Source organism: Myotis nattereri (genome assembly GCF_964212035.1).
Source record: "Myotis nattereri genome assembly, chromosome: 8".
NCBI lineage: Eukaryota > Metazoa > Chordata > Mammalia > Chiroptera > Vespertilionidae > Myotis > Myotis nattereri.
This window is the reverse complement of record NC_138083.1, coordinates 94,529,257-94,555,079: the sequence shown is the minus strand read 5'-3', so window position 1 is coordinate 94,555,079 and position 25,823 is coordinate 94,529,257. Positions and strand designations below refer to the sequence as shown.

Here is a 25,823-nt window from a genome sequence, read left to right as displayed (position 1 = left end):
CTCGTCCGTTGATGGGCCTTTGGGTTGTTTTCACATCCTGGCTCTTGTAAAGAATGCTGCTGTGGACATTTGTGTACAAACTTTTGTGTGGGTATGCTTTCGTTTTTCTTGGATTATGTCTAGTAATGGAGTTGTAGGGCACATGGGGTAATTCTGTGTTTAACAATTTGAGGTTTGATTTATATGTGAACATATTATATACTTACAGACATACATAGTGATATAAAGTATTTTTAAAACTGCAGTAAATATATAAACCCAGCAGTGTTCTATAGCAAACCCTGTCACACTGGTGACCATCAATACATTCGTTACACATTAATTAACTTGTGCTGCCAGAGTCATGTGATTTTATACAAGTAAACTTCACCTGCCACATTTATTTTTTTTTAAATATATTTTATTGATTTTTTACAGAGAGGAAGGGAGAGAGATAGAGAGTTAGAAACATCGATGAGAGAGAAACATCGATCAGCTGCCTCCTGCACATCTCCTACTGGGGATATGCCCGCAACCCAGGTACATGCCCTTGACCGGAATCGAACCTGGGACCCCTCATTCCGCAGGCCAACGCTCTATCCACTGAGCCAAACCGGCTTCAGCAACCTGCCACATTTAATTGAATTGGACGCTGAGATGTTTAGAAACGGTTGCCATGGGCACCTACTCATCTGTGTCTGTTGGGATCATCTCCATACTGTACAACTGAGACCAGAAGATAAGTCAGTTAGATGCTGAGATTGACCTGGGACTGCAAGTGCCAGTCACAACTCCTGGTTTCAGATCTGTTGTTTATAAAACTAACTTTGTTGCTCTAATAGTGATTGAGTTACAAGGAAATGTGTACGTTCAGATTTATAAGATAATTATTCTAATCTAGTCTAAAAATTTATAATTATTCTAGATTATGTTTTGGGGTTTGACCTAAGGCTTACTTTGAAACACACACACACACACTCACTCACACACTCACCCCAATATTCTGTTGCTCAGAAAACAACCGAGGCCAGGGGTCTGATGCTCTGAGGCCGGCTTCGTTTGGGGCCTCCTCCTCGCAGGGGCAGGGCTTTGCTGTCTTGCCGAGTCTCTCAGAAACGTGCTCCTCTCACTCCTGGGAGAGAGAGGAGCCAGCCCTGCCCCTGGTGGGCGGGGCGGGCGTGGGCAGCTGTCCATGCTGTGCTTTGGGTGTGTTGGGCACCAACAAGGGAAGATGCTGCTCGTTGAAGGGGATTCAGAGAAGGGACGACAGCAATCTGTCCTCCAGGTGCGTGCGTGCAGTCAGCGTACAGATGAGGGTGTGGGACCAGAGTAAAGGCAATCGCTCTGCAGGTGTCCAGATATGAGTATTTCCAAATACGGTGAAGACACCACAGGTAGGAATTCAGAAAATGTCAGGGACAGCTTTGCAGAGCAGGTAGCAGCACCCGGCGCCTGGGGAGGGCTCGGGGGGGGTGGGTGGAGCAGATTCTGAGTTTTCCTCTGAAGTGAGATGTGGTCACCCTCGGGCACCCTCACCCCCTTACTCCCTGTGCAGTCGGGTCCGCGGGGCCCACTCGGTATATAGCATTGGGAATGAACGTCGGTGGTCAGGGAGAAATAAGGCATTTTTAAAGGTTTCCAGAAAGAAATGAGCCCATTTCCTGGAAGGAAAAGGCATGTGTTGACTGACGCTAGATGGATAAGGAAGCATCAGTCTTCATTTCCATGAGCTGCTATTGAGCACAGGTCACCATGAATCTGAAAAACTACAAAATAAAGATGGACGAAATCCCATCAATCTTGAATCTGCTAGAAATTACCGTGGGGTCTCTCCAGCTCCCTCTAGAACTGGCCTTGGTCTGCTAGGGGCCCAGCTGCCTCCTGGCTCCTGCCGGCTCCTGCCCTGACTCTGCTTAGGGAGTCCTCTGGGCCTTGCACACACTGGCTGCTGCATTCGGCCCCTCCTGGGCAGCATGTGTGAGAAGTCCTTCCTGGCTTAGCCCTGAGCCGTCCACACGGGTCTGGGGAGTCCTTCTCGGGGGTACTCCCCTGTCTTCCCAGTTAAATGGGGCTCCCCTGTGAGCTCACGGCACCTCCCTCTGCTTCCCACGTGCCGCACCTGGTCTGTCCTGGCCGTGACCTCTGGGTCCACGTGCAGGACACCAGCCACCCTCCCCGCCTGGCTCAGGGAACCCTTTTCACAGGGAACGCTGGATTCGATTCCTTCAACGCTGATGCCCACCCGGAACACACGCGAGTTGACCCAAACTCCTTGGACTGGTTATGTTAGATCAATGGGCTCTTTTTCCTCCAGGATGAAGCTGGCCCTTTATTCTGAGTGGTTTTCCGTTTGCTGTGTATCCTTCACACCTGCACCCTGTCCTGGCTTGGCCCTCACATGTCCACCCCCACAATGGGCATCCAGCATGTTATGTAGCAAAGACAAGGTGGTTCGCCTCATCAGCCTTACAACACCCCAAACTTTCCTGGATCCTGCACCCCCCGCCCCCCTCCAACTAGTACAACTGCTTTTGGTTTCTCTCTTTGCACACTTGCTCAGCTGGCTCCCTCAGCTGCAGGGCAAGGCTCCGCCCAAGGGGTGGGGCTGAGCAGGAGTTAGAGTCACGGCCCCCCTTTCTCTCCTGCAACCCAAGGCCTCTAGGAGCCTGGGCAGGTGCCTTTGAACTTGTTCCCAGAGGGAATGAAGTGCCTCTCCAGGTGGGAAGTGGCACGACGGACAGGGCACCAGGAGGTTAAGGAGTGAGTCCCCGGCCAGGTTTTAAATTCTGCTCATAAAGCCCTGGGCGCCGAGATGACCTCACACCTTCGTTTTCCAGAATTTGATGAGTCTGATGAGAACCTTAAAGCGAAGGCAGCCCGGCAGCCGAGGGCCTTCCTATTCTCTGCAAACGTTCAGCCTTGTTTCCATGACCTGCTTGTAAAAATGGAGAAACAGATCCTGTTTGAACAAGGGCTGGCAGTTCTCGGTGTATGGAGTTATTACCTGACTGTTGCCTGATCCGTCAGCTGGAGACTGGAAAACAGCCAGACTCGAAGTCCGTTCCCTGCGTTTTCTCCGTTTCTGGACCGTGCATCTCCTTTTCTTAAAGGTGACCCCATTTTTCATCCTTTACAAGGAAGACTCCTGTGACTGGTGGGGACTTTGAAAGGCTTCTGTCGGTGTCCTGGGTGTGGGTCCGGCTTTAGGCACCGAAGTGCCCGGGAGAGGAGTCCGTTCCCTCACAAGCCGGCCAGCCGGGTGCTCACTGCAGGGTGGACGGGCCCACAGGGTGCTCTGTGGGTGGCTGCAGCCTGGTCACCTGCCCAGCCGTCTGCACGGCTGTGTCGGAGCCCGCGCTGCCCTAGGGATTCCCTCTCAGCCCGTCCAGCAGCCGCTGCCAGGTGAGCCGGCAAGGCCACACGCGGTTCATCAGCGGCTTGGCTGCGAGACAAAGCTTAGATCCCCGGGCGGGAACGACATCGTGTCTGAGGAGGCGTCGCCAGGCCGACGGCCCTTCTGCTCCGAGACTCTGTGGTGTCTGCTCAGAGGCGACAGCTGCCTTTTCTGCCTTCATCTGTGAACACATATGTGTTGCTGCAAAACAGTTTGCTCGCCCAGTGAACACAGTCTGATTTGACTTCTGCTCTAAGAGCATCTGGAGTCCTGGCTGTGGGGGCTGGCAGATCACGAGCAAAGTTGTCATCATTTCGCAGCGGAGTCTGGAGAGCGAGCGCATGGTGCTGCGGCCTCGACAGCTCAGCTGCTAGAGAAACGACGGGTAAAATCGTGGCGTTTAGAGGGGCCTTTGGCCTTCAGAGAGCCTGGTATTTGAAAACCAGCGCTTTCACCAAAGATGCATTGAGGAAAGTTAATTCCTGGGTGTGTGGAGGTTCTTCGGTCAGGACCTCAGTCTGCAAGATACAGCCCAGCCCTGCCATCAGGAGCACTTGTGCCGAGCAGTTCCCAGGACAAACGTGTCTGATGAGAAGCGGACGATCTTAGGACACATGACGGGGACTCTGTCTGCTGAAGGGCAGCCTGCTTTCTAGGCTGGTGACCCAGGCCCTTTCCTTCTGGGCCCTGGTGGGGCCGTGATGAAAGCTTGTATCTCAAGTCAGAGAAGGAGGCTCAGAGGAAGCCTGTAGGCTCCCGCCCTGCCCGGCCCCTCATCGTCCTGCATCCCCTCCCCGCACCATGCCCCCCTCCTCGCTGGGGCCCTGCAGCACCCGCCCCACCTGGACAGTGGCTAGTCCTGGTAGCTCTCCCGCCCCTAGAGTGGTCTCAGCCCTCTGCTCCCACACCTGCAGCTCCACGTGGGGAAGGCTGCTGGGCCCGCAGGGATCACCAGGCCTTGGGGATGAGGTTGGAGCCCTAATTCTACTGCTGGTCCTTCATCTCCCTCCCCCCTCCCCCCCCCCCAGCTGGTGTGAGCCACCAACAAGGGTCCTTTATGTGACGACTCTTCTTGCAGCCTCACTTATAGCCAGAGACTGGACAGAACAGGGTGCCCAGCCCGGGGAACGCCTCCCACCTGGGGAGGAGCCCAATTCCCTCCTGGCTGCTGTCTCCCCGAGACTTCATTCTCCTACCCGCCTCACACTCCTACCCGCCCCACACTCCTGCCCGCCCCGCGCTCCTGCCCGCCCCGCACTCCTATCGGCTCAGACACAAGTGTTGCCAATGGTGGAGCCAGGTTCCAGCTCTGTGCCCAGGCGGCGTTCTTCCTCATTGCCTTTGTGTTTGAAAAGACAAACCTTTTCCTTCTCACAGTTCTAATGACTGACAGGGCACACGCCAAACTCTGGACCTTGGGTTAGCAGATCATCCTCAGTTTCTACTTTTTTTTTTTTCCATCAATAAGAAATTTACTTGTTTTAAAAAAATCCAAATGCTGGCATTGTCCAGAAAAATTTAACAGGTTTTTTATATTGTTATAAAGTTGAACTGCTGAAACTTGTTCACTGACACATTTGACTTGCATTAATGCTTTATGTCCCCGCATTTATATTAAAAAATTCACACACAAATGAAAATGGAAAAACTGCCAAACACCTGATTTCTGTCCCATATTTTCAACCTTCAGTCATATACTTAGGTACCTTTTGACCCCATGGAAAAAGAAACCTAACGTTCAGAACTACCAATAACAGGAAGAAGAGAATTTTTTTTAAGAATGAAATGTTTCCCAGCATAGTGGATCTTAAGCACGTTCTCCAGATGTGCGGCGCGCTCGCTGGATGTCTCCTGGTGTAATTGTTACGAGTTTGGCGTGGAGAGCACACAGGTTGGGGTCTTCAAAAAGGCCACCCAGACAGGCCTCCTGCAAAGCACCCATTGCTGCGCTTGGGAAGCGCAGGTCTGCGTTGAAGTCCTGAGCAATTTCTCGCACCAGAGGCTGGAAGGGAAGTTTGTGAATGAGAAGCTCCGTGGACTTCTGATAACGTCTGATTTCACGAAGTGCCCGGTGCCAGGCCTGTAACGATGCGGCTTCTTCACCCTCCGGTGGAGGGCGCGCCCTTCTGGGCGGCTTTGGTAGCCAGCTGCTCCCTCGGCGCTTTGCCCCAGTCGCTTGCGGCGGTCTGCTTGGTAGGAGCCATGGCGCAGAGACCTCTGTACTAACCCCCTTCTCCTTCGGCTGGAGCTCGGCGAGCTGGAGGCGGCGCAGGCGTTGGAGAGCGACGGCGGCTGCCAACACCCTCAGTTTCTACTTTATGCATTTCCTGGTTTGATTTTTTTTAAAATATTGATTTTAATATATATATTTCAGAGCGGAAGGAAGAGGGAGAGGGAGATAGAAACATCAATGATGAGGGAGAATCATTGATCAGCTGCCTCCTGCATGCCCCCTACTGGGGATTGAGCCGCAACCCGGGCATGTGCGCTGACTGGGGAATTGAACCATGACCTCCTGGTTCATAGGTCAGTGCTCAACCACTGAACCACACCAGCCGGGCCTGGTTTGAATTTTTTAAAAGTGAGGCATATAAAATTCCATTTGGAAAAATGAACATTGAATAATCTTAAACAGAAGAAATGAATTTTAAACAGATCCCGCCTCATCCCTGTGAACTGCACAGCTGTGCCTGGGGGGGGGGGGGCTGTCCGTCCCCCACCCGCCCCTCCCGCTGCACGGTGTCTGCCTCCCTGTCCTGCTTGTAGTGAGGGGCTGGGAGGCTTTCTGAGGGCGACCTCAGGCTTCTGGTGACGGGCTGGGAGCCTGTATGTGGACGGGCAGGCCCCGGGGCAGCGTGTGCAGAAAGCTGTCGCGCGGAGGTCGGAAGTCTCTGGGGAATCACAGACGCCTGCCCCCCAACACGGGAGCCCCGGAGTCCTCAGCCTGCCCTTTGCTGAGAGGCTCCCTCCCTGGGCGACAGGTGAGGCGCGGTGTCCCTCCAGGAGCAGCCGACCGTGTGGTGTGATTCAGTCCGTCGAGGGCGGGAGAAGGTCAGTGGGAGACAGACACAGTGACCAAGCAAATAAATTACAAGTGTGGGGTGTCAATGACTGTGAGTAAGTTATTTCCATGGTTGGGGTTTTTGTCGTAATAACTGTCTGGACGAACCGAGGTCATCATTACCCGGCTCCCGTCACCTGTGTGATCGAGGGGCGTGAAGCCCTTGCTTCCCCCCCACTGTGGCCCGTCTGACAGCCGAGGGGCCCTGCGGGGGGTTGGGGTGTGAGAGCCACGTGGGCATGGCCTCCTGTGAGGAGGGAGGTGGGAGCGATGGTCGCTCCCTTGGCCTGGGGTTCTGCCCTCAGAATTTGTTTTGCCTCCAGAGATGTTAACGCTCCCTGGGGTTCCGGATGCACCAGGGGGAGTGGGTGGACCCCGTTAAACCTCCTCCCTGGACACTGAGGCCAGGGCCGCCCTCCTCGCCGTACGGTCCTACCTCTCAGACAGGAGTGGGCCCTGTGGTGCCCACAAACGCACATTGGTCTCTGGGCTAAACTGCTGCCCAGGTTGCCCCACAAGGGGATCAGCCATGACGAGCTGGCACTGCTGGTCCCATGGTCACCCTGTCCTGGCCTCACCGGTCAGCAGGGACAGCAGTGAGCCCAGAGTCCTGCCATGCCAGCCCTCTCTCCCAGGTGCTCTGCCCACCAGGCCAAGAAGAGATGCCCTTCTCTCCAGACGCCGATGGAGGCGCCCTGAGCCCCGCTCCCACCTCCCCCTCACTCTTCTGGGTCCCCAGGTTGCTGTCCATCAGTACGATGGCAGAGCTCAGACCAGGCCGTGGGCTGTTTGCTCCCAGTCATCAGTGTGGGTGGGTGGTCAGTGGGGTGGGTGGTCAGTGTGGGTGGGTGGTCAGTGGGGTGGTGGGTCACGCTCCTGCCCTCAAAATGGAGTCGGTGACAGTTTTGTGCTAAATGACACTGGAGAGACTGCACTGGGTCCTGCCTCGCCGTGTCCTCTCTCCAGCGCACGCGTTCCTGCTGGTTCCTCTGCTCCTCCCAGTGGCTCCTTACCTTCCGTGCGGTGGGTTTATTCTGCCTCCACTGTGAGGGGCCCGGGGCCGGGACGGGACTTGACTCACATGCACCGTTAGCCCTGACGATGCGGATTCACTGGGTGTGGTGTGCTCACCAGGTGCACAGCCGCATCCTGGCTGACGATGCCCTCGCTTGGGCCGAGTGGAGCAAGAACAAGGTTCCAGAAGGATCTGGGCTTCAGAGAGGTCGCCTTCCCTGTGGGTGCTGCCTGGGAACCACATGGCCTCAATGTGCTTACGGCCAGGAGGAGGGGCCAGGGTGTCATTGTCAGACAAGACGGAACCTGAGGACTCGCTCTGAGGACCAGACACAGACGCTTCCCCTTGGTGACGTGGCACCTGATGCTGTTGTGTTGTCTGTCGGCCTCTCACTGGCGTCTGTGGGTTCATAAGGGGCAGGACACTGTGGTCCAAGACCAGGTGTCGTCCGTCATTACAATACACAGACCTTGCTTGTTGGCTGTACCTGGTGATAAGGAGTCTGCCTGGCACTGGGCTTCGTGTATGAGGCACATTGTGGGTGGAAAGTGCCTGGCGAGGGTTGGCGCCTGCCCTTCGCCTTCCTTCCATGGCGGGCTTTCTCAGGATGGGAGCAAGGGGAGAGGTTGCTGCATTGCTTGGGAGGGCCTGGCAGGGGGCAGGGGGCAGAGGGCAGAGGGCTCCCTGTGCTACCACCACGGGCAGGCCCTCGAGGCAGCGAACAGGCCCCTGTTTATGCAGGAAGGGCAGCCCCGCGTCCGTCTCCATGGTGCCCGGTGACAGTTTCTTGGTAACAGCCAGTGGTGGTCCTTCCCAAGCTCTGCATCTCGGAGAAAACGCTGCTAGCTCCTCTCACGAGAAAGGGAAGCACGTCGCCCAATTTAAAGGAGCAGTCAGGGTGGGGAGGGGCTAATCTTGTAGTTGGCCAGTGCGTCAGCAAAGGTGACCCGGGAGTTAGTTATGCCTAGAGGTGTACACGCGTAGAAGGAGCAGGGTCCCAGGGAAGCTCAGGCACAAGGCCTTTTGGGGTGACTCTGCCCCTGACTGGGACTGGGGGGAAGGGGGCAGGGCTAGGACAGCCCCCCGATCCTGGTCGTTTGAGGGGAAGGCAGGTCAGGGTGCATCTCCAGTGGAGGAAACGAGTGTCCGTCAGAAACCCCGTAGCTGCTTGTCAGTAACTGCCGTGCGTCGAGCACTCCTGAGCCTCTGCTTCCTACTCTCACTTTCCCGTTTCATGGACGAGGACACTGAGGCTCCAGGATGAAGGCATTTGCTAAGCTCCAAAGCCTCCAACCCCAGGACTGACATGCATGGCTGACGGCACGCGCGCTGCTTGTGGAACTGCCCTGCCCTTTGAGGCGTCGCGGGCCTGGCAGGAGGGGTGTGACCTGCTGGGCGTCAGCCTGTCCCTCTGGGGCTTCAGACCAGCCTGGGCGAGGGCTGGGAGCAGCCGCGCCTCAGCTGTGGCCTGGACGCTTCAGAGTCACAACCGCGAGCTGTTGTCCTAGGGTCCCATGAGCTGCGCCCCAAGTTGCAGGGCTGCACAGATAAGCCCCGGGGACTGGCGAGTCGGCGCCTATAAAATTAGCTCCCGTCCCTCAGGCCCCTCCGCACCTTTGCAGGCAAAACCAGTGTCTCCCGGAGCCCTGGCCTCCCGTCTGGTTGACTGTTGGGCATCGGGTAGCGTTGCCGACATGGACGTTCCTTGTGAGTCATGGCAGAGCTGAGTGTCAGGCCGTGCAGAAGGTCCCTGTGTCTGAGGACTCTTGGTTCTCACACACCCACAAGTCAGGCAGCTCAGCGATGGAGGAGGGGGTGTGGGACGAGCATTTTAGGGAGCACGGGAACATCACAGATGAGAAAAGGCTCTTAGAAAGTTGATGGCGCCCTTAAATGGATTGCAGACATGAGCTTTCTGAGTGTCTCATTTGATATTGTTTTGTTCTTTAGAACAAAGTTGAACGTAGTTATAATGGCATGTTCTCATCTAAGTTGTGTCAACTGTAATACAACATAGAATTATCCCTCTAATTCTAGTCCCGTGTTTTCCAAGGTGAAGAGAGACCCATTCAAACTCTTCCCACCCCCTCTGCCAGACACTTCCTGGGAAATGATGTCCTCCTGCAGGTGGATTCGCTGTGACGTACCGGCCGCCCCACCCCGTCCCCATCCCCTTCCCAGGGAGTCTCAGTTACCTGGCTGAGGTGTAGCAGGCGGTTTGCGGTTCCTTAGCAACGGGAAAGAGGAAATGTGTTGTCCTCACTGGTCTCTGAGAGACTCCCCCCGGGAGTGAGGTCATCCTGGTCTCTAACTGCTTTTGAAGTCATGGCCGTCAGAGACCATCACTTCTTTATTGCTCCTAGTGATGTTATTGCACCCGGATTGCGACTGTATTTAACAGGGTTTCGAAGTGTGATATTCATCAGGCAGCCTGTACAGACGACTAATATCCGAACACGCAGCAGCGTTGTCTGACGCTCGGTGCCGAGTGCACAGTGGAAAAGCCACCTTATCATTTTTGGTCTTTGGGGAAAATTGCAGCATAAAAGGGAGCAGTCCCTTCCCTAATCGCAAAGCAGCCCTCGATGGACGGCAAGCTGGGCCCGGCCTTCAGGGTGCGGCTGGGGGCACGCGGCCTCGTAAAGAAGCTGCTGTCTGATCTCTTTGGACTTCATTGGACTTTCTTTCTTAGAACAGCTTTCGACGTACAGGGCGCCCGGTCCCTTTCACAGGCAGTTTAAACACCCAGGCTTCTCCCTTCTCTCTGCAGACGCCGGCTCCTCTCCCAGAGGTCCTCGCTGGAGACGCTGGAAGACATTGAGGAGAACGCCCCCCTGCGGAGGTGAGTGTCCGGCTGGCGTTTCTGTGTGTAAATGGCTCGCTGGGCAAGGTCACAGCCACAGTTAAAACTCCTGATCTGCAGAATTAAGTGTTTAAAATGACGTCTAAGCCCCAGGGTCATAGTTTGGACACTCCTGCCCTGAGGACCAGGAGAACAGTGTGGGGCCCTTCTCCCTTCCCTGTGAAAGCTGCTGGCGATGAAGACAGCCCAGCCTGGCCCCGGTCCAGGTGCCATGTGACGCAGCAGACACAGGCTCGCTTGGCGGTGCCCGCGGTGCCCTGTGCGGCCAGGTGCTGGGCAACGCGTGAGGGGAGCTGAGCCTGCTCCCTGGGGCTGGTCCCTCCCTCCCTGGAGGTGACAGAAGTGCTTGCGGCACCTTTTTGGGTGACTGCAGTGCTGAGCTGTGCCGTGCCGCCTCTAGCCCCCTCTGCCGCCCCGTCCGCACCGCGGGCCAGCCAGGCCTCCTGGAGGAGGCAGCACTCACTGCCGCCCAGCCGGTGGCCCGTGGGGGCTGCTCCTGCAGAAGGTGCTGAGCGAGCTGGGCGCTGGCCGACAGGGCACATGTGGCAGCAGCAGGGGAGCCTGCGGAGGATGTGCCCTCAGCTGCACCCGCTCCTCCGGGAACCCACACCTGCACCCATGGGTCGGGCCGTGGCTCAGGATTGGGGCGTCCCGGGCCCTTCCCTTTGGGCCTGGGAGGTGCTCATGTGGAGGGAGGCAGCTCACCCTGGAGCCGGCTCCTTCCGGGCCCAGGTTCTCCCCCCAGGTCCTGGGTCTTGTGCACAGACCACCGGGTGGAGGGTGGAGCATGGACAGGCCTGCGTCGGGTCGAACGTGTCAGATGCCCTGAGTCTCATCATTGACTTTATTCCAAAGAGACAGCGGGGCTGTCCCAGGTGAGTGCGTGTCGCTGCGGGACGACGAGGCGCGGTGCCAGCGCCCTTCCGTCCTGGCTGCTGTCAGTGTTGGGAGAAGGGCTGCTTCCTGGAGGGAGAGCTGCAGAAGCTGCACTCAAGTCCGTGGGGGCGGGCGCTGGCCCAGGTGATCAGCGAGGGGGGCGGTGCTGCGAGCAGGTGCCACACTCGGGGAAACCAGTGTGCGGAGCTGGCAGCCTGGTGTCCCCAGGGCCCGAGCAGCTCGTGGTCAGGGTGCCTGTGGCCGTGCGCCAAGGGGGGCCGGTGGGAAGACGTCGCTCCCCTTTAGGGGCCCATGTGGTTAAGGGGCCGAGGAGGCGCTGGGCACGCGCTCCTGGTCACACGCCCGTCACCCTGCCCCTCTCAGAATTGGCCCAGGCTGAGCCTGCTCTGCCCTTGTGCCCTGGTGGCAACACAGGCAGAGTGAGACCGGGTGTCTCCCTCAGCTCTTCCAGAAACTGCTGAATTCCCGGCAAATCTTGTTCAAATCCAATATTTAACCATCAGTCAGAAATAAGGGAATCGAGGCAGTTTAAGAAGTCTTCACTTTCCCCTGGACTTCTTTCTTAATTAAAATTTTTTTCTTAGAAATATACTTGTTCCTAGGAAATAGCGTCCGCGTGGCACAGCAGGAGGGGACCTGAGGTTGGGAGTCAGGGGACTCGAGGGCTTGACCGGATTCTTCTGCAAACCGGTCACACGGCCTAGGAGTTCCCTGAGCTCCGCTGGGGTCTCAGTCTTCCCGTCTGTAACGCGGGGGGACACGGGGCTGCTCGCTGAGGTCCTTCCCAGCTCCCGGTTCTGTGAAATGAATGTAGCATTAACGGCACTGAAGTTTTGGGGGAACTGGGGGTGGAATGCTAATGCCCAACTTGCTTTTAAACTCAGCACATTGAACAAGTGGCTCCAAGGCATCTAGTAAAAACCTTTTGCATAATTACGTGTGTCCTATAATCAGTGCTAACAAGAAAGAGCTAATCTTTCATTAAACTAGCTTTTAATTTAATCCTACCCTAATTTAATTTTGTGTCACTTAAAGTGTATGTTTTAAAATGGATATTCACATGTTAATTCAGGCGGTTTCAAAATTAATTCATTCTTTGCCCACCCTGCCACAACACATGCTCAGTCTTCCGGTTTCCTTGGCAATGGTTGCTAACGCCACGATTCCCTAGGGTGTCCTCAGGCTCCCTGGGGGTGGACTTGAATGCTTAAAAGACGCAGGACAACACACTGCTCCTTGACAGGGAGCCCAGGCAGCTAGGATCGGGCGCTGAGAGCCGCATAAAGCACCTTTGTTAAGTCCTTTTGAAAGCCTTGCTTTTCTCTTGTGCATCCCAGTGTGTCAGTAAGTTTCCAAGAATTGAGCATTTAATGGGAGGGGGTTTCCTCTGGCCTGGTGGTTACCGAGTGTCCTAGAAATAAGAACCCAGGACTCCCTAGGTGTCCAGAAAAACCTCGTTTACCTGCGCACACGTGGCAGCCGCTGCCGCCCCAGTTTCCAGCCTGTCTGGGTCAGTGGGGGCTGGCTGGTGCGCCTTCTCCTTCCCCTGCTGGTGCTGACAGCCACCGATGACTCCCAGTTCCTGCAGAGGCCTGTGGGGCTGTGTCCCCCGACCTGCAGCCCTCTCTGCAGGCCCAGAGGCGGGGAGCAGCCGGGGTTCCTCCTTGGGCCTCGGACTGAGTCGGGCTTCCGGCCCCTGGGGCAGGATGGGAAGGTGCTCACAGTCCTGCTCACTTTGCTGTGGCCACTGTCCTGGACTGGCCGGCCGAGGAAGCTCTCCAGTAGGGAAGGCGGGGGAGGGTGTGAGGCACAACTGACCCCTCGCCCTGTGCAGGATCCCCTGGGAGCGTCCTTGCACTCTCAGAGGCCCCCTCGCCAGGGACTGAGCTTCTAGAATCCTCTGCTGTGTGTGAGAGCGACAGTGGGGACCTTGAGTGACTTGCAGACTCCAGCATTGGTTTCTGGAGGTAGAAGTGAGGCCATGGGGGTCCTGGGCCTGCCCCACAGAGCTGCCCGAGAGGGCAGGAGGAGCCCCAGGAGACTGAACCTGGGTTAGAGCCTGAGGGGGAGTGGGGTTTGGGGTGCTTCCCCCCCGAAGTCCACAGGAAGCTCTGCTAAAGGCCCTCTGGCAGGCAGTGCAGGTCTTTGAAAGAATCTATTTAAAACCAAGAACTCAGGACCCTTAACAAGGACGCACTTTCAGCAACATAGGGGGCGGGTGGTCACCAAGTGTGCACCCTTTGAGGCCACTGGTCTTAAGAACCACGGCACCTGAGACGTGTGTGCATATTTGCATCCACGTGCAAATGCACGGCTGTGCATGTTTCCATGTGACTGCATCCTGCGCCACCTACAGATGGCGAAGCTCTGTACAGGCCGTCGCGGGAATCCTCACAGCAGCGCCAGGGAAGGGACGAGTGTGGGGGTCGGGGCTGCGGACCCTGCTCGGATGCAGTGACCTGACTAGACCCAAGGGAACCCCCTTTTCCTCGAGAGTCACCACATACCTGGTGTCACGCCTTTGCTTCTGCCGGCACTCACGGCTTCGCTGTGATTGTTTGCAAGCTAAGTCACATTTTAAGGGGCTGTTTCTTAGAAAATAAATAAATGTCAGTGCCCTTTGGTGAAAGGCTTCTAGAAAGACTGGCCCTTCCTAGAGGTGGGGAAGGGGCTGGGGGGATGGACACCCTGAAGTCTGGACCTGATTTCCCCTGAGCTTGGCCCTTGGGGGATTTTAGAGGTTGGGTTGCTCTGTGGGTCTGTGACCCGCCCCCCCACCCCCAGTCCTGAGCCCGCCTGCCCACACCCACCAGCTTGTAGTTACCTTGTTACTCTTGCCCCTGAAGCCTCAAAGTTCAGACCGAACTGAGGTGGGGACCCAGCCCGGACCTCGCTGTGGCTTTGGCAGTGGGCACAGCTCCTGGAACTTCCTCTCGGAGGCTATGTTCTGGGGTCCCCAATCCCAATGGCAGAATCAGCCCTGGGGTCAGAAAGGTCTAAGTGAACAACGATATTTGGCAGCAAAAACCAAATCAGACCAGTCAGCTCCCTTTCCCAAGAAAAGACTCTTGTGTGGGGTGTTTTGCTTTCCTTGGTGTTGTTTCAGCTGTGGAGCTTGGAATTCGCCGGTAACTGTGAAAACACACACACAAGTCAGATCTTTCAGCCCATGGAAGCCCGTGTCGTACATTCCAGGAAAAAATCATTTCAATCCAAGTCGTTCTGTTCAACAAATATTCATTTAAAATTTATCTTAAAACAAAAAGGAGAAGACGCCTCCTCACTCGAGTGCAGCTCCAGGCGGAGCCGCGTTAGAGCCGCAGCCGCGCAGGCCAGGGGGCTGCGAACAACAGGGCTGCTCAGGGTTGTTTCACACGGACTTTCCCCGTGTCGTTTCCCCTCCGAACCCTTTAATTTACAGTTTTCTGTTCCCGTTACCTGTGTTGACACAGAGGGTTTCTTTTTTAAGATGACAAGAAAGACTGATGTCTTCGGAAGCGGGAGGTGGAGTCCTTGTACCTGATGACAATGGTTTTCGTGAGCTGGCGTTTTGGAGGCCCATATAAACTACTATCAGCATCATCAAGGAAGTTGTCTGTCTTCGGGTTTTTTTAAGCTTCCTTGCTCCCAGCCATATTGTCCTCATTATCCTGGGGTGACTCACCCCGTTTGTCTGGTCTTTCCTTCCTGTCTTTGTGTGGAGGTGGCTCCGCTGTCCAGCAGCCACTGACTGTATTTTTGAAATGACTTTGTTTTTCAGATGTCGAACTCTCTCAGGTTCGCCCAGACCAAAGACCTTTAAGAAGATCCATTTCATCAAGAACATGCGGCAACACGACACAAGGAATGGCAGGTACCGCACGCACAGACGCCGCCCTCGGCCTCCTGGTTGTAGGAGGGGTGGGTCCCGGGGGAAGGGCGTGGGGACGCCTGATGGCTGGACCCGGCCAAGCGAAGCGCAGGCTCTCCCGTGACCTTTCACCCCCCTCCCGCCAGAACCGTCCCAAGAAGTCTGTAGAAGGCAGTGCTTCCTCACGCTGCCCAGAGGCTGGTGAGGGTTAGGTTAACCACGCACCGTCTTTCATTTTTCACTATATTTTCATTGATCTCAGAGCGGAAGGGAGAGGGAGAGGGAGATAGAACATCCATGATGAGAGAGAATCATGGATCGGCTGCCTCCTGCACGCCCCCTCTGGGGACCTGAGCCGGCAACCCTGGCCTGTGCCCTGACGGAGAATCGACCCGGACCCTTCGGTCCGCAGGCCGACTGGCTCTATCCACTGAGCAAACCGGCCAGGGCTGCACTGAGTCTTTAATACTCTGCACATATATTTGCATGGAAATCTTTGAAGAGAATAACAGTTGAATTTCGTGTTCTGTCTTTTCCCTCCTTTTCTGCTCTGTTGGGCTGTTTTCTGTTTCCACCTGGGCAGTGCGCCTTGGTCAGCGGATGCCCCCCAGGCCTGTGCTGGGCGCGTCTTGGTGCCGCTGGGGAGCTGCAGGAGCGTGGAGCCATGGCCTTGCCCGCGGGTGCCCCTGGCACTGGCGCGCTGCCTGGCTGCTGGCACTGGGCGCCTGTTTCTCCAGCTCTTCTTCACGGGGCCTGTCGGAAAGCGCTGTTCAGTGAAAATTTACACGATCCTGATATGAACACTGTCCCGTGACACGTAGATCGGAGGCATCACTGCAGGCGCATCTGTGAGGCGGCGGCTGCGTCCATCCCAGCGTTGGACCTGAGCCCAAGGCGGCCCGGGGTCCCTGGTGCTGCACCCTTAGGGGCAGCTCCCTCTGCTGCCCTGTGACCTGGGCAGTGGTTCCCCTGAACGGGGGGACACTGTCCCCGGGCACAGGTCCTGGGCAGACCACTTCGCTTGAGCTTCTGGTTTGCAAAAGGCCCTAATGTCTAGTCCAGTGATGGTGAACCTTTCGAGCTCGGCGTGCCAGCATTTTGAAAACCCTAACTTAACTCTGGGGCCGTGTCACATACAGAAATTTTTTGATATTTGCAACCATAGTAAAACAAAGATTTATATTTTTGATATTTATTTTATATTTTTAAATGCATTTAACAAAGAAAAATCAACCAAAAAAAATGAGTTCGCGTGTCATCGGTTCGCCATCACTGGTCTAGACTGGAAACAGAACGGCCTCAGGGCTGCTGTGCTCGCCTCCTCCCGCCCCGGAGAAGGGAGCCTGCTCCCTCCCGACTCTGTCCTCTCAGGGCCCAGCTCCCGCCTCCTGTGACTCAGGCTGCAGGCCGGACGGGGCTCCGGCTCCGCCAGGACCAGAGGGCGGCTGGCGGGAGAGAGGGCAGCTGTCCTCGGACAAGACGCCTGACCTGGCCCGGAGTGTTCAGCACAGTTTAAGGTAGAAAGGGGGAAAGATCAGAAACTGAAGGCCAGGCGTGATAGGACAATCCTGTGTCTCCTGAAAAACAGCACAAAACACCTATGTCAGCCTCATGGTCAGTAACATCGGGGCAGCTGCTTGGAGATACAGCTGGGGCCTCAGCATCTCCCCGTTCACCCCATCCTCCCCGCATTCACCCCGTCCTCTCCCTGTTCACCCCGTCCTCTCCCTGTTCACCCCGTCCTCTCCCTGTTCACCCCGTCATCTCCCCGTTCACCCCGTCCTCTCCGCGTTCACCCCGTCCTCTCCGCGTTCACCCCGTCCTCTCCCTGTTCACCCCGTCCTCTCCCTGTTCACCCCGTCATCTCCCCGTTCACCCCGTTCTCCCCGCGTTCACCCCGTCATCTCCCCGTTCACCTCGTTCTCCCCGCGTTCACCCTGTCATCTCCCCGTTCACCTCGTTCTCCCCGTTCACCCCGTCCTCTCCCCGTTCACCCCGTCCTCTCTGCGTTCACCCCGTCCTCTCCGCGTTCACCCCATCCTCTCCCCGTTCACCCCGTCATCTCCCCGTTCACCTCGTTCTCCCCGCGTTCACCCCGTCCTCTCCCCGTTCACCTCGTTCTCCCCGCGATCACCCCATCCTCTCCCCGTTCACCCCATTCTCTCCGCGTTTATCCCGTCCTCTCCCCATTCTCTCCCCGTCCTCTCCGAGTTCACCCCGTTCTCCCTGTTCACCCCGTTCTCTCCGCGTTCACCCCGTCCTCTCCCCGTTCACCCCGTCCTCTCCCCGTTCACCCCGTCCTCTCCCCGTTCACCCCGTTCTCCCCATTCACCCTGTTCTCCCCGTTCACCCCGTCCTCTCCGCTTTCACCTCGTTCTCTCCCCGTTCACCCCGTTATCTCCACGTTCATCCCGTCCTCTCCCCATTCTCTCCCCATCCTCTCCGCGTTCACCCCGTTCTCCCCGTTCACCCCGTCCTCTCCGCGTTCACCCCGTTCTCTCCGCGTTCACCCTGTCCTCTCCCCGTTCACCCCATCCTCTCCGCGTCCACCCCGTTCTCTCCCCGTTCACCCCGTCCTCTCTGCGTTCACCCCATCTTCTCCGCGTTCACCCCGTCCTCTCCCCGTTCACCCTGTCCTCTCTGCGTTCACCCCATCCTCTCCGCGTTCACCCCATTCTCTCCGAGTTCACCCCATTCTCACCCCGTTCTCCCCGCGTTCACCCCGTCCTCTACGTTCACCCCGTCCTCTCTATGTTCACCCCGTTCTCTCCGCGTTCACCCCGTTCTCTTCATGACATCGGACCCCCGGTATATGGAGGGGAAGTGAGCCTCAGTGGAGGCGTGGTCCGATGGAGGGTGGATCTTCTTCGAGTGAGAACCACCTCCAGGTGTCCTGAATCAGTGAAGCCGGGAGGCTGGATTGGGGACCTGCTGGAGTGAGTGGGTCAGGGAGCGGGTGCCAGGACCGTGGCCGCCACCAGCAGCCGAAGGGGCAGGGGCCGTTAGAGTTCAGAGGGTTGTGGCCCTGCAGACGCTCGGTTGCTGACGTGCAGCTCCAGCACGGGGCGGGCACAGTGTGCTGTTGAAGTCGCCCCGTTGTGGCACATTGTGGGGCAGCCCCAGGGAACGGGCAGCGGCTGCAGCCACGTCTTCCCAGCATGCTCAGCCCGCACCTCAGCCACTCAGCTGCTCTGGGCCCTGCCACATTGGCGGGCGCATGGGACATGCTGTTCCAGTTCAGGGGCTGGAGGAGGGAAGGCGCCTCAGAGAAGAGGGACCTAGAAGACTGGCCTTGGAGTGGGCTGGGCCGGGACAGGTCCTGGAGCAGGAACGGGGGCCCACAGTTGGGCACGGGAAAGGGAGAGCCCGGACGAAGGGAAGCATGGCCAGCCGTGGTCGGTGAGGCTGCACAGGGCGTCGGAGCGAGGGGGCGGGGCGCCGAGCTGGCACAAGTCAGGTGGGAAATGCCTTGCAGGCCTACGCACGCCATGCAGGCTGGTGGTGCTGTCATCACAGAGCTGCTAGCCGTCTTTTCATGACTGTCCTCTGCCATCTCCACAGCCATTCCCATTGATTTCAGAGAGGAAGGGAGAGGGGGGAGAGAGAAACATCAGGGAGAGAGAATCACCTATCTGCTGCCTCCTGAACATTCCACCTGCAGACCTCAGGCCTCCTCACTCCAAGAGAGACGCCTCGAGGTCTAGAAATAGAGCAAGATGCTGGTTTGGGGCTTCAGAGGCAACACCTACAAGCCCTGGATGACCCTGGACGCCGTCTGCTCAGACACTGGGCCCCGGGCAGCCGGGTTGAAGGCAGATGCAGTGCACGTGGGCCATGGGCTCTGTCGGCTGTGGGGGACCGTGTGCATTTCCCGGCCGTCCCAAGCCCTCCGGCATCTCACCAGGGACGCAGGCTTTGTGGCCTGAAGCGCAAGTTCCCTCAGACCAGAAACACTTTCCTAAGCACAGAAAAGGGGCTGGTGAAGAAGAAAGTTAGAGGGTGCCTCCTGGAGGGTTTGGGAAACCCTGGACCCGAGGGAGCCCAGCTATGGGCCTGCCGCACTGACAGACTCTGTGTATGGGAATGTGATCTCTAATCCCTCAAAGGCCCATCTCTCTGGACTTGGTGCCTCTTTGAAGCCCTTCCCTTCCGTGTACCACTTCCTGCTCATCCTGACCAGCTCCGGCTCCGTGTCGCAGACAGGAAACTGGGCTTCGCAGGCCACTCGTGCAGGAGAGAAGGCGCCCCCGTGGCCAGAAGGGAGACATGGAGGCGGCCGGTTTCCCAAGCCCATCGGGCCATCGGAACGGAGCGGGCTGTCATGTCGTCCTGCACTGCATCTGATCTGCTTCTGCAAACGCACACGCGTGTAGGGGCTGCGAGTCTGACGTCCTGGTGTGTGTGCAGGACGGACGCTGCCTGGCGCTCACAAAGAGCGAATCGGCACCTTCACAGGAACCCCAGGTCTGGACCCCACATGGGGCTCCAGAGTCACTGCGTGGAGCTGCGGCTGTAGGAAGCAGAGGCACGAGCTCGCTGTCCCCCGGGTCCCAGAGCTACTTCAGGACACACGTGGGCTGTGTTCTCGGTGGCTGCAGTGACGATGGCCAGCTCCGTGGGGCGTGAACCACTGCAGACCTGTGGGACTTCTCTGCCCCTGAGAAAGTGGGCGGGTACGAGAAAGGACGGGACGTGCCCAGGGGCGTGTGGTCCTCCCTCGCCTCCCCCAGCCCAGCTGCTGGACCAGAGAGCACCTACTCGCTGCTGGGCCTGCCCTGTGCTTAGAGGAACATGCTTTTCTGAATGAGACTCGAGCTGTCGGCCGCTCCCAGGCCTCCTGGCCAGACCACACAGTGCGAGCTCTCATGTAACGAACAATGCAGCTCATTTACTGACGGACACGTGGTGGCTGCAGCCTCGGAAAGAATGCTCGCGTTTCACAGGCATTACACGCTCTCATTCTCTTGTTCTAGTAAAAATGTCCAAACAAGTTCGGTGTGTGGGAAGGAGGGCACTTTAGCCCGAGTGACGAGATGCCGTCCGCTAAGCCAGACGAGTCTGTCCAACGCCTTCCTTCCTCACGTGGATGGGGAGAGGGCGGGGCTCCAGGCTTTTCTCCTGGTGGAAAGCGAGTGGGGGTGCAGAACCCCTCTCCTCCCATCTGGGCAGGGGTCCAGGCTGTGCAGAGCGGGGGACACAGAGCCCTGAGTCACAGCTGCTGTTGGGGTCGGTCACCCTCTGTCCCCACCCCACGCTCCACCTGGTGACCTGCAGGCCAGGCTGAAAGACACCCTCAACACCGGGTGAAGGCAGATCACTGGGTGTCCGAGGAGCCCTTGGGTGCCCAGCCCAGCCCACAGGAGGAGCCTCTTCTGGTCTCAGAGAGGAGCGTGGCCTCAAGCACCGGGGGTGATGGGGCCCACGGTCAGCCACACCCGCGAGTGTGTCACCTCCTGTGCCCCCTTCGTTACAGTATTTAGATCTGGCGTCTGATAGACACTTGTGAGTAGGAGCTATTACATCTACTTGAGCAAATCAACACGGTGCTGCATGGCAGCCGGGTCTCCGGAGCGGACCAGGGAGCAGCGGGGTGTGGCCTGCAGGCCTCGGCCGCCCCTCCGGGTGGTCGCCAGGTCCTTGTAGAAGTGGCCAGGCCTCGGGGCTGTGGCGGCCGATGAGAATCCCCCTTGAGAGAGAAGAGGCCCTCTGTGTGCGTGTCCGTTCACAGACAGGCCACACGTGTGGTCCTTTGTCTGTCTGTGGAGCACAGACCGCAGGTTCTCAGTCTGAGACTCTGCTGGTGAACTCCCCCCCCCCCAACCCCACCCCCAGGAACAGGCTCCAGGGACTGGGGCGTCCTGAGCTCTCATCGCTGCAGCGACGTTCCAACAAGGCAGTCACAGTTCCTGTCCTTTCCGTGTGGGACGCGGAGCTCTGAGGGAAGCCCCCGTGTGTGAAGCCGGGACGTTGTTGGGTCCCATCGGCCACTGTGGAGGGAGTCACTGTGCAGTGAGCAGCCGCAGTCTCGCCCCCGGTGATGGGGACTCAGTGCTGCCAGGGCGTTGGGGTGGGGGGGCTGCCAGGTGCCACGGCTGCACCCACCGCGGGAAGAGGGAAGCAGCCCCTGGTTCGCCGCTCTGGGGTCCGTACCGTCCTGAGGAGGAAATCAGGAGCAGAAGCAGCGCCGAGGGGAATGAGTAACTGGGGGAGGGGCAGTGCTCCCTGGAAAGGGGACGGCGGAGCCCGTGCTGAGGGACAAATACGAGTTCCCCAAGTGCCGTGTGGCACAACAGGCAGAAGGAATAGCAAAGGACAGAGGCGTGCAAGGCGGGACCTGAAGGTGGGTGTGCAAGTCCTTTGTGGTGAGTGAGGGACGTGGGGGGTGCCGTGTGTGAGGGCCAGAGAGGCAGGAAGAGCGAGGAGACAAGCCCGGGCCGTGCTGGGAAGCTCCACTTGCGAGCGTGGAAGCCACGGAATATCCCAGTGAACCAGGTCAGAGCCCCCCAATCTGATGCCGTGGTGGTTCTGTCTGCTCTGCTGGCTTCAGGATTAGTTACTGAAGGGAAAGATTACAGAAGCCAACAAGCTTCGCATCTGATGTGTGTTGCCATGGCGCCAAAGAATGTTGTTTTTTAATTTCCACTCGTTTCTCCATTGTTTCCATCCGTCACTCTCTTTCGCAAACGTTATTCTCGATGCCAGGGTAAGTGCTGCTGAGAGCTCGCTAATGCCTGTCTGCGTGCCCTTCAATTGCGTAAGAGCGTCGTGTAGAGCCCGTTTCCAGGCGTGTCTGTCGCAGGGATGGGGCTGAGGCTGCTGGTCCTTGTTCCTTATGGACCTCAGAGCCCGCGTGCCGCAGCCTGGGAGACACACCTGCCAAGCGTCTGCGTGTCTCTCCTGCTCGTGGTTCCTGGCCCGTTGCTCTTGCTCTGTAACTGCAGGGTGGGAGCCAGGGGTTTAATGTGGGTGCGGGCACAGCACCGGGCACCCAGCTCAGCCCTGCGCCCGTCTGGCCTGTGCAGCCCACAGCCAGCAGGTCGCACGGAGGACTCGCTGCGCTCCTTGCAGAGCCGCTGAGCAGGGTGTCTCGCTGGCTGACGTTGGGATCAGAGGTAGCGTCAGCATCAGTGGAGGGAGGGGCAGACGCCGCTGCGAATCCCATGAGCGCTTCGTCGCTCGGGGATTTTTAAATTTCAGAGTCTTTGCATTTAGTTGTTTGTTCTTTTTCTGTTTTTATTTTGTAGAATCGTCCTCCTCAGTGGCAGGCGATCCTTCTGCAGCGTGTTCTCAGTGCTGCCGTATCGGGACAGCGCCCAGGCCGGGTACGTACCTGCACTCGCCGTGGCTCTCGGGCGAGAGGCTGTGGGACCACGTGTGGGAGGTGCCGCCCTTCCCTTCCCAGCAGCTGGCCTCTCTCTGACACTGGACATTCAGGGAAAGTCGAAGGAAAGAGTTCTACCCTCTTTTCAGCCAGAAAGCATCCTTGCAGGTGTGTGTGTGTGTGTCCCCGTGTTTATCTGTGTGTCTGTGTGTGTGTGTATCCCGTATCTGTGTGTGTGTCCCCGTATTTATCTGTGTTCCTGTGTGTGTGTCCCCGTGTTTATCTGTGTGTCTGTGTGTGTATCCCTATGTTTGTGTGTGTGTGTCCCCATGTTTATCTGTGTGTTTTTGTGTGTATCCCCGTGTGTGTCTGTGTGTGTGTCCCCATGTTTGTCTGTGTGTGTGTGTGTGTGTGTGTCCTCACCATGCTGCCTGCTGCTTCTGATGTGCACGTTGGCATATCCTGATCCTGTGAAGCAAGAACAATGCAAGGCCCACCCCACCCCCCGGGCCTTGCCGGCTCTGGAGACAGGGAGGTCAGGAAAGGAATGACACAGCGTGTGCCCACTCTGCCTCCTTGTACTGGGCTTGGGGCTGGAACCGACCAGCCTGCGGAGCAAATACCAGAGCAGAGCGGACCAGAAGCAGAGGAGGACCGCCACCTCTCAAGGTCAACAAGCTCCTCCTTTGGTCCGAAAAAAACGTAGGTAGTGAGGCTCTGGCCTTGCAAAGCGCTGCCTCCTTCCCCAGCCCCAGACTCTGTACCTCTCCTCTGAGTCCTGCCCCTCACCCGCACCTGCTCCCTGCATCTGTGTCGTCAGGAAGCTGCAGGGGCTCAGGGCAGGACGCTGGGAGCGCCGTGGGTGCTGGCACTGGCCTCTGCAAACTCATGCAGGGCCTGCTTCTGGGTGTGTGACGGTCACAGGCTGTCCACAGGACCTGGCCTGAGGGAGGGCCGCAGGTCCTGGTGCTGCTTCACCCTTTACGGTGCCGCCTGGTTCACGGGAGATGCATTTTAAGACCCCGTGGGTGCCTAAACTGCGGGTAGTACTGACCCTGTATATACCATGTTTTCTCCTGTATGTACACAACTATGATGAAGTTTACTTCATAAGTTACGCACAGAGATTAACAGCAGTAACTAGTAATGAAATAGAACAGCGGTAACAGTCTGCTGCAATGGAAGTTATGAGCACGTGGCATTATTAAGTAAAACCAGGGTCGCTTGGGCACAAACCCTGCGGACTGGGACGGGATCTGATGACGAAGGCGGCTGCTGAGGGACCAGCAGGCAGGGGCGTCTGTGGCATGAACACACTGACAGGTGGGCTCCCATCGGGCGGGAAGGAGCGGACACTGAGATTCCATTCTGGTCTGAGGATGGCACCGAATTTAAACTTACGAATTGTTTGTTTCTGGAATTTTCCATTTAATATTTTCGGGCCCCAGTGGACCAGGGGTCACTGAAACCGCATAAAGCAAAGCCGTGGATAAGGGAGGGTGGCGGTATTTAGGGGAGTCACCTGGGGGGTTATTAGGAGACTCGTCCTGCCACTTGCCCCAGATGCAGACGTGGAATGTGCAAGGACTCACGGGACGTAACCTCACATCTTGGATACGAACAATCAAACTCGCCACTCCCTCAGCTTTTATAGATGAGAAACCAAGATGCAGAAAAGGTAATTTCTGTAACAAAGCCCCTGGCCGGGTCCCCGTGTCACCCAGCAGAGAAGAGAACATGCTCGCAGGGGTGGCACATGCTGACGTCCTCAGGAGAAACTGGCAGCACGAGTCGGATTGAGCAGCGAGACAGCAGTGTCCTGCTTGTCATTTTTTAAAATATATTCTCACTGATGTCAGAGAGGAAGGGAGAGGGAGAGAGAGAGAAACATCCATGATGAGAGGGGACCATGGATCGGCTCCTCCCGCACACCCCCGACTGGGGATGTGCCTGACGGGGAATGGAACCGTGACCTCTTGTTTCACAGGTCAGTGCTCAACCACTGAGTCATGCTGGCCGGGCTGTTCTGCTTTTTAAATGTTTTAATGAACAGATACCCTATTTATAATAACTGCCTTTATAATATGATTTTAAGCTAATTATTGGGAAATAATTATGCTTAAATGACAAGTGTTTATGCTAGTAAATTTATACATGTACATATTTTTAAACTACTGCAGCTCATGTGCATACTAAGTAGTATGTTTTCAGTGTGGAAAATTCCTTTACCTTTACGCTAAAGCCTCTCCATGACCAGGACGTAAGTCCTAGGATTCCCGGGGTGGAAAGGGGGCTTCCCTGCCTTGCAGCTCGAGCCCATAGGCTCCCTGCCCCCCCCCTCCAGCTGAGCCAGCCACCGGACTCCGGCCACCGGGCTGCTCAACGCACGGTTTCTGGCTCCTGTGGTTCCGTGGTGCTTAGGCACGTGGACCAGGCCACGTGTGCCCGATTATTCCGACAGGCGCAGACCAGCCGCGGATGGGTCCATGTGCGTCCCAACTTCATCCCAAGAAAGATTTAAAGATAGGAAACTCAAAAGTCCCTTCACTGCACTTGAACCCCTGACTGAAGAGCATCTGTCGGGGTGGCCTTATCTCTTCTGGGTCTGTCTTCTGGCCCCTGTGGTGGCCGGAGCGTCCCAGGCCCTCTATCCCCCCCCCCCCCGCCCCCCAGCTTTGTTCTTGGGTTTGAGCTGAACTGGACTGACTGGCTCCCGACATCTGCTGAGCGGAGCAGACAGGCTGGCCCAGGGGAGGCTTCACAGGCGCTTGTGACAGTTGTCCTGCTAGGGCCCCACCGACACAGAGTCGACTCGAGTCGGAGCAGTGATTCTCCACCTTCTGGGCCTTTAAATACAGTTCCTCATGTTGTGACCCAGCCATAAAATTATTTTCGTTGCTACTTCATCACTGTCATGTTGCTACTGTGGTGAATCATCATGTGAATATCTGATATGCAGGATGGTCTTAGGTGACCCCTGTGAAAGGGTCGTTCGACCGCCAAAGGGGTCGCGACCCACAGGTTGAGGTTGAAAACCGCTGCCTTAGAGGGAGTGGCTGTCCCAGCCTCCACCTAGTCCTCTCACGTACGTGGATTCATACTCAGACCTCGCTGGCGCTGTGATCCAGCCCATGTGTGAAAGCCCTTGAAGCCTGCACCTGCGGCTTACGGAGCGCAGACGGCTCTGACGGCTCTCGGCTCTCAGCTCTCGGCTCTTAACTCTCGGCTCATCTGAAGAGCAGGTGGGGTGAGGTCCGAGTCCTCAGACACCCTCCTGTGTGTAGGTTTCCAGGTTCCTTGCTGACTGTCTTGGTGCAGATTCATCCTCAAGGCCCCTGTTTACTTTGTGTGGCCTTCCCAGAATTCCCAGAACCCACGAGAAGCACCTGCCCCTTTGCCTTGCCAAGCCCCAGGCTGCGCTTCTCTGCGGGAGTGAAAGGGCC

The 25,823-nt window shown here is 57.2% G+C and overlaps 1 protein-coding gene and 1 pseudogene across 2 annotated transcripts in view; one reads left to right on the top strand and one right to left on the bottom strand.

Annotated features, from left to right (window-relative positions):
• Nucleotides 1-25,823, top strand: part of CABLES1 (Cdk5 and Abl enzyme substrate 1) — a gene marked incomplete at its 5' end in the record, with an annotated part of 78,145 nt that overhangs the window by 26,946 nt on the left and 25,376 nt on the right. The window contains 3 exons of the mRNA XM_081097102.1: nt 10,220-10,291; nt 14,970-15,062; nt 22,304-22,381. Coding sequence (XP_080953228.1) covers nt 10,220-10,291; nt 14,970-15,062; nt 22,304-22,381 — 243 coding nt within the window. The remainder of the gene's footprint in view (nt 1-10,219; nt 10,292-14,969; nt 15,063-22,303; nt 22,382-25,823) is intronic.
• LOC308523304 (histone H3.3-like) lies at nt 5,181-5,577 on the bottom strand (annotated as a pseudogene). The gene has a single exon. The product of its transcript is annotated as a histone H3.3-like (transcript).